The sequence below is a fragment of the Melozone crissalis genome, unplaced genomic scaffold (genome assembly GCF_028551555.1).
Source record: "Melozone crissalis strain CALT ecotype California unplaced genomic scaffold, PUWL_Pcris_2 ptg000111l_1, whole genome shotgun sequence".
NCBI lineage: Eukaryota > Metazoa > Chordata > Aves > Passeriformes > Passerellidae > Melozone > Melozone crissalis.
In genome coordinates this window covers 11,201,817-11,210,502 of record NW_026535888.1, presented here as the reverse complement: position 1 = coordinate 11,210,502, position 8,686 = coordinate 11,201,817, and the positions used below count along the sequence as shown (strand labels likewise).

General features: G+C 35.4%; 1 protein-coding gene across 1 annotated transcript; it reads left to right on the top strand.

Annotated features, from left to right (window-relative positions):
- Positions 1–400: 400 nt before the first annotated feature.
- On the top strand, positions 401–4,866 carry LOC128948019 (protein tyrosine phosphatase type IVA 2-like; the record flags this gene model as incomplete). The annotated part of the gene is made up of 3 exons (XM_054292579.1): positions 401–549; positions 2,752–2,826; positions 4,102–4,866. Coding segments are annotated over 3 exons (333 nt in total), but the record flags the coding sequence as incomplete, so codon positions are not given.
- Positions 4,867–8,686: the final 3,820 nt, after the last annotated feature.

Below are 8,686 nucleotides of genomic sequence, written 5' to 3'. Positions count from 1 at the left end.
TTTTAACTAAATGCAGAATTGGTGGGTTTTAAAGGACTTTCTCCCCTCAGGACTGGCCATTTGATGATGGAGCACCACCCCCCAGCCAGATAATGGTTGTTAAACATTCATTGGTGCATTTTATCATTTTATCCACCTGCAAACCTGAAAAACCCCCAAAAATTTTGTTTATTATCCTTTTTTTTGTGTTTATTATCCTTTTTTTTTTAACTAAATGCAGAATTGGTGGGTTTAAAGGACTTTCTCCCCTCAGGACTGGCCGAGCACCGCCCCCCAGCCAGATAATGGTTTTTAAACATTCAATTTTGCATTTTATCCACCTGCAAACCTGAAAAATACCCCAAAATTGTGTTTATTATCCTTTTTTTTTTTGTACTAAATGCAGAATTGGTGGGTTTAAAGGATTTTCTCCCCTCAGGACTGGCCGTTTGATGATGGAGCGCCGCCCCCCAGCCAGATCGTGGAGGATTGGCTGAACCTTTTGAAAAGCAAATTTCGGGAGGAGCCCGGGTGCTGCGTGGCTGTGCACTGTGTGGCAGGGCTGGGAAGGTCAGTGCCCTGAAATTGGCTTTAAATATAATAAATTTAATGAAAATATTCATAAATGATTTTTAAATTCATTCTTAAATGTCTTATTTTTATCATTATTATTTGATTAAATAATAATTGTAATTAACAAATTATTGTATTGTTGGCAATTCTATATTAATACATCAATGTAATTCATATAATAATAGTAAGTCAAAGAATTATTTAATTATATTAAGTTAAGTTTATTGGTTAAAATAATTAAATAAATAATTCCATATTAAGTTTATTAATAAATTTGAATACGGAACTAATAGAATTGTTAACAATTCTATGTCAGTAAATCAATAGAATTAATTAATTAATTAATAGTAAATAAACTAATTAGTTAGTTATATTAAATTTATTAGTTAAAATAAATAAGTAATTTTGTATTGAATTTAGTAATAAATTTAAATACAGAACTAATATATTAACAGTTTTATATTAATAAATCAATATAATTCATATAATAATAGTAAATCAACTAATAATTATATGAAATAGTAAATATAAATACTAAATATAATTATTAATATTTTTATGTCAATAAATCAATACTATTAAATATAATGGTTAATAGTAAATATACTAAATATTTGATTTTATTAAATAATAAATTTTAATACTAAATCAATATAATTATTATGAAATGTTCTGTTAATAAATTAATATCATTTATATAATAATTCAAATAATTATTTAACTATATTAAATAATAAATCTAATAAATATAATAATAAATTTCATGTATTTGGTAGGAAGGTGTTTAACAAACTTTCTTTGCTTTTTCCCAAATAACTTAAACTAACATCAAATTTGTGTCATGAAAACAACAGGGACTTGATGTAGGTTAAAAATATTAATTAATTCATTAAATTTATTGTTAATTATGAAATTATTATATATCTACAGTGTATTATATTCATACGTTATATGAATTAATTGATTAATTTCATAATTGATCAAAAACCTTGGGGGACACTTGTGTCAATCATGAATTCAGTGATATAAAATTGTTGTGAATTGATCAAATTCCCATCTGGAGAATGAATAATTGAATTTATTCAGGTACAGGGTAATAATAGGAATTATTCCTCCTGAATTTTCTTATTTTAACCACAGAAATTGTCCGGTTCTGGCACCTCTTTAATTCTTTACACCACCCTTAGAAGTGCCCCTTGCACTGTGGGTGGAGAAATTCAATTTATTCGGGGATTCCTGGCTGTTAAAACCCCATTTTTTTACCCTGAAGTGACTTCTGAAATGAAGATCCCACAGCAGAAAATTCTTCTTGTCCCTGCTCCTTGACAGAATTAGTTAAAAAAGAAAAATCTAGAAATATCTCTGAAGCCATAGCTCAGTGTCTGCACAGCTCACTCCACACTTTAGGAGATGTCAAAACCCAGAAAATGAGGTTAAAGTGAGATAAAACCCAGAATTATTCTCATACTCAACCACTAGAGCTGCTATTGATTTTTATTTCCTTTGCAAGAAAAGGAAATAAAAATTTTCCTTTCCTCTTTCCTTTCCCCTTTTCTTTCCTTGAAATTTCCTTTCCTTTCCTTTCCTTTCCTTTCCTTGAAATTTCCTTTCCTTTCCTTTCCTTTCCTTGAAATTTCCTTGAAATTTCCTTGAAATTTCCTTTCCTTTCCTTTCCTTTCCTTTCCTTTCCTTTCCTTTCCTTTCCTTTCCTTTCCTTTCCTTTCCTTTCCTCCCTTTCCCTTTCCCTTTCTTTTCCTTGAAATTCCCTTCCCTTCCCTTCCCTTCCCTTCCCTCTCCCTTCCCCTTCCCTTCCCTTTCCCTTCCCTTCCCTTCCCTTCCCTTTCCCTTCCCTTCCCTTCCCTTCCCTCTTTCCTTTTGTTTCTCCTTTCCTATTCCTTCTCTTTCCCTCTCATTTTCCTTTCCTTTCCTTTCCTTTCCTTTCCTTTCCTTTCCTTTCCTTTCCTTTCCTTTCCTTTCCTTTCCTTTCCTTTCCTTTCCTTTCCTTTCCTTTCCTTTCCTTCCATAAAAACTCATTTTACATGGGGCGAAACACCTTTGTGTGGGAAACACTGAGGGAAAAATCCCTTCAGTGCTTGTCTGGGGAGAGGAATTGGATGAAATCTGAAGGATTCCATTTATTATTTCTTTATTTTTTATTATTTCTGTGCTTCTCCCTTCAATATTGATTTGTTCCTGCAGGGCTCCCGTTCTGGTGGCGCTCGCTCTCATCGAGTGTGGGATGAAGTACGAGGATGCAGTTCAGTTTATAAGGCAGTAAGTGGAAATTCTTCTTTTTTTTCCCTCTCCAAGAATCTTTTATTCTCTGCTTTTTTACCTGCCTGAATCTGTTAAGGAAGAGATTTAAGGTTTTTTATGAGTTTTATCCTAAAATAAATAATATCGCATTAAAATCTGGGTTTAAATGTGAAGAAAAAGCTCAAATATTTTGAATTTTGTGAGGTGAAAATCTGCCTGAAGTGAGCAAAATGGTGCTTCTTTTTTACCATTGATATCCACATTTCTTATTATTTTTTTAGGAATAGGAGGGGAGCTTTCAATAATATTTATTCTTTAATATATTTTAACTAGCATTAAATATAAAATAGTATTTAAAATAGTAATTAATTAAAATGAAAAGGAATCTGTGAGCAAAATGGTGCCTTTTTACCATTGATATCCACCTTTTTTGTGGTGGTGTTTTTTTTTTTTTAGGAAAAGGATGAGAGTTTTCAATAATATTGGTTATTTCATATATTTGAATATATTTTGAATATTATTCATTATAAAATATTATTAAAATATTAATTAAAATGAAAATGAATTTGTGGGCAAAACGGTGCCTTTTTTTCCATTGATATCCACCTTTTTTATGGGTATTTTTAGGAAAAGGAAGGGAGCTTTCAATAATATTTATTATATTTTGAATATTATTAAATATAAAACATCATTAAAATTTTAAGTAATTAATATTAAAACTAATTTGCCTGAAGTGACCAATAAGGTGCTTTTTTTTCCATTGATATCCAGGTTTTTTGTGATTTTAGGAAAAGGAAAGGAGCTTTCAATAATATTTATTTCATATATTTTGAATATTGTTAAATACAAAAGTATTATTAAAATACTAACTAATTAAAATTAAAACTAATCTGCCTGAAGTGACCAATAAGGTGCTTTTTTTTCCATTGATATCCAGGTTTTTTGTGATTTTTTAGGAAAAGGAGGGGAGCTTTCAATAATATTTATTTCATCTACTTTGAATATTATTAAATATAAAACTATTATCAAAATATTAATTAATTAAAATTAAAACTACTCCGCCTGAAGTGAACATAAAGGTGTTTTTTTTTTTTTTTTCTCCATTGATATCTACATTTTTTGTGGTTTATTTTCTAGGAAAAGGAGGGGAGCTTTCAATACATTTTGAATAATATTAAATATAAATTAAAATAATTACAATTAAAACTACTCTGCCTGAAGTGAACATAAAGGTGCTTTTTTTTTTTTTTTTCTCCATTGATATCTACATTTTTTTCTGGTTTATTTTTTTAGGAAAAGGAGGGGAGCTTTCAATTCCAAACAGCTGCTTTATCTGGAGAAATACCGGCCCAAGATGAGATTACGCTTCAAAGATGCCAACGGTCACTGCTGTGTTCAATAAATAAACACAAAAACCAAAATATTGATCTCAAAAGGAAGGCAGAAGTGAGCGGGGGGCTCTTCTCTGGACTCTTGGCACCTGGAAATGTGAATCTGGAATCAAAAAAAAGAAAAAAAATGTCATTAAATTAGTGGTGGAGTCAGTGCTCCTCAACCTCTGTCCTTAACAAAAAAAGAGGGTGGTGATGATTGAGAGGAAAAAAACCCCAAAATTAGAAAAATATATAATAATAATAATAATAAAAAAGCCAATTAAGAGAAACATTTCAGTGAAGGATTGTTTTCTCCTTAAGCTGCAACCTGCAAGGAGAAAAGCAGTTTCTGAACCTTCTGTATTTTTAACTTTTTAAGAAAAGAAATAAAGTCAACTTTATGTCTAAGGAAAAGCAGCAGAGCATTGCCTTGTGCAGAAAGGATTTTCTCGAGGTGACAAAAGCACCCCCAGCCAGGGATGTGAATTCCTGAGATGTGAATTCCTTTTTAAACTCTTTAAAAAAAGGAAATTTTTTTTGGTTTTTAACCAGGGACAGGAGGAGGAGCTGGCTGGGAACAGCCTGACAGCCTTAAGCCCCTTTTTGGGCACATCCCAGGGATTTTGGGGATGTTTTCCATGGAATTCTGACTCCTGGGGGGCTTGAACAGGACCCTCACTGCCTAAACCCTAAATCTGTTTTTTGGGGAGTGTGTGTGTGATTCTCTGTGTGTGTCACTCTGATTTTTTCCTCAAAGAATTCGGCTGAAATGTTAATTTTAGACAGAAAATCCATCCTGCCACAAAAGACTGATGTTCCAAAGTGTCCTGGTGAGCGAGGGGCGATTCAGACAAGGGTTTAAAATTAATTTCTCTGTCAGAAAGATGGAAAAGGCTTTTTTATTTTAATTTTGTTTTTGCTGCTGTCCACATTCCCAGCCTTGCTGAGCACAGGGAATTGGGATTTTGAGGAAGGGCCTCACTCGGTGTGAGGGGGGAATTTTCTCAGCTGAGCCTCCAATTCTTTTTTATTGGGGTTTTTTGGATTTCCACCCCAAAATCCTGACACAATTCATCAGCATACCCTAAAAACGTGGATTTTGTGGGGCTGCCATTGAATAAATGAAAGAATTTTAGGAGCCTTTTTGGCCAGGCTGCTCCTACCAAGAGCATTTTTTATTTTGGCTGCCCCAGGGATAATCTTGCACATTCTCGTGGGTAAATTTCCATTATATCCATTTTTTTTTCCATAATATCCATATTTTTTCCCATAATAACCAGCTTTAGAAGGGTTTGGATCCACCTTGCTGAGCACAGGGAATTGGGATTTTGAGGGAAGGCCTCACTTGGTGTGAGGGGGAATTTTGTCAGCTGAGCCTCTGATTGCCTTCTTATTTGTTTTAGGGGTTTTGGGGAGGGAGAATCCAAATTTCCACCCCAAAATCCTGACATCCTTCATCAGCAAACCCTAAAAATTTGGATTTTGTGGAGCTGTTGGGGAGCGAATTAAAGGATTTCAGGAGCCATTTTGGTCAGGCTGCTCCTACCAAACACATTTTTGATTTTGGCTGCTTCAGGTGTGATCTTGCACCTTTTCCTGGATAATTTTCCATCATATTCATATTTTTTCCCATAATATCCATCTTTTTTTCCATAATATCCACATATGGAAAGGTTTGGATCCACCCTGCTGAGCAGAGGGAATTGGGATTTTGAGGGAAGGCCTCACTTGGTGTGAGGGGGAATTTTCTCAGCTGAGCCTCTGCTTGCCTTCTTATTTGTTTTAGGGGTTTTGGGGAGGGAGAATCCCAGCTTCTACCCCAAAATCCTGACACCCTTCATCAGCAAACCCTAAAACTTTGGATTTTGTGGGGCTGCCAGTGAATAAATTAAGGGATTTTAGGAGCAGGCCAGGCTGCTCCTACCAGACACGTTTTTGATTTTGGCTGCCCCAGGAGTGATCTTGCACATTCTCGTGGGTAAATTTCCATTATATCCATTTTTTTTTCCATAATATCCATATTTTTCCCATAATAACCAGCTTTAGAAGGGTTTGGATCCACCTTGCTGAGCACAGGGAATTGGGATTTTGAGGGAAGGCCTCACTTGGTGTGAGGGGGAATTTTGTCAGCTGAGCCTCTGATTGCCTTCTTATTTGTTTTAGGGGTTTTGGGGAGGGAGAATCCAAATTTCCACCCCAAAATCCTGACATCCTTCATCAGCAAACCGTAAAAATTTGGATTTTGTGGGGCTGCCAGTGAATAAATTAAGGGATTTTAGGAGCAGGCCAGGCTGCTCCTACAAAACACATTTTTGATTTTGGCTGCCCCAGGAGTGATCTTGCACATTCTCGTGGGTAAATTTCCATTATATCCATATTTTTATCCATATTTTTTCCCATAGTATCCATATGTTTTCCACAATACCCAGCCTTGGAAGGGTTTGGATCCAGGTTTCAGGCCCTGTTCCCTCAGGATATTTTGAAATTTTGGTTTTTTGGGCTGTACCTGCAGCAAGTAAAGTTTCGTCCCCATCCCTTCCTCATCCTCCTTTCCCAGGATTTCTCCTTTTCCCAAACTCCCGCAGGAGCCTTTCCAGAACACATAAAATGAACTTTAGGAATCCCAACCTTGGCAGAGATCTTATAAATTGACCCAGACAATGTCAGTGTTTGTCAAAGCCCCTCAGGGGAGCTCCCAAACCCTCCCTGCCTCCAGGTTGTGCTGAATTCCCTCCTCCCTGTGGAATATTCTGATTTTTCCATGGATCAAGGAGAGCTGGGAGTGTTTTTTGGGGTGTGTGCTGCCCTGGGGAGGGAGGGAAATGGTGCTGAAATCACAATTCTGCCCTTTGCCTTCCCCTCCCACCCCTCAGAGCGTGAGGAGTCAATAAAAACAAACCTTTCTGCAAAGGAAAAAATGGAATTTTTAGCCAAAGGTATCCTGGTTTTTAAACCAATTTGACAAATTCTGAAATTCAGATGAGAGGGGAGGGTCCTGAGCTGAACGCAAACCCCAACTCCTCCTGAGGAACAATAAAATAAACCAAATTTTAAATGCTCCATGTACAACTTCACATTCTTCCCGCTGCTCCCCTAATTCCCCCCTTGATTTGTTTTGTCCTAATTATCAAATCCAGCCTTAATTAGCGGGGGAAATGCAGATTGTCCCGGTGTCCCCAGGAGCTGGGGGTGTCACCGAGCCCCAGGCACAGCTCCTGGCTCAGCACTTGAACCTGGTGCAATAAAGTTCTTGCAGTAAAATCTCTTTTTTTCCTCTGCCTCTCGATGCATTTATTGCAGCTCATTCATGGTCAATAATCACCTTTAATTGGGTTTAATTATCTCCAAGAGTTGGTGCCCCGTAGTTTGGAATTACTGCTGGGAAAAGCTGATTTTAACGGGGAAAAAGGAACAATTCTTTTATCTCTAAAAATTCTTATTAAAATTTCTTTTTAAATTCTTTATAAATTCTTTAAAAATTCTTTAACAATAATCTTAAAATTCTTTTATCTCTTAAAAAAATAATGTGGGAGTTGCTGCTGGGAAAAGCTGATTTTAACAGGAAAAAGGAGCAATTCTCTTCTTTTATCTCTAAAAAGTCTTTTACAATTATTTTAAAATTCTTTTAAAATTATTTTAAAATTCTTTTAAAATTATTTTAAAATTCTTTTAAAATTATTTTCTTTTAAAATTCTTTCAAGTTTCTTTCTTTTAAAATTCTTTTCTCTCCTAAAAAATAAAATAAAATAAAGTGGAAACTTACCTTGAACCAACCCAAACAACAGCTCTGACCTTTCCCAGGAGCTGTTGCCAAAACTTTGCTGGACAAAGCTTGACCTGGCAGCACCTGAATGGGGAATTGTTTGGGGGGGAAAAATAGGGGAATTTTGGGGTCCTGAACACCAATATTTTCTCAATTTTTAGCACTGGAATTCTGTTGTTCAATTTAATTAATTTAAATAATTTCAGGTGCTTTTTTTTCCTGGATTTTTTTTTTTTTTCACAGAAGTGGAGCTGTTTAATTTATTTAAATTGATTTCAGGTGTTTCTTTTCACTGATAATGATCAGCTCTGCTCTGCTGCCATCGGAGAAATCTCCTCCTTGCAAACGGGTTTTGGATTTCCAACATTTATCAGATTTTTCCCATCCCAGAACAAATTTTTAGTCCCTGTTGGCTGTGAGAGAATAAAACCTCAGCAAGATTGATCCCAGCCCATGGGGAAGTTTTTTTTTTCCCCTTGATTGCTGTTTAATTAACAACAATTCACGCATTGGGAATGGCCCAGGGGGGATTTTTTTTTTTTTTTTCCAGCTCTCTGTGCTTTATTCCCGAGCCTGGGATGGGTTGATCCCTCAGAATTCCCTGAAATTTCAGAAAATTCACTTTGGAAGCGGCCTTGGATTAATCCACAGACACAGAAGGGTCGGGGACAAATCTGGGACATTTCAGGCAGCGGGGAGAGAACAAAATTTCATCCAAAAAGGGGTTTTTATTTCTTTTTTT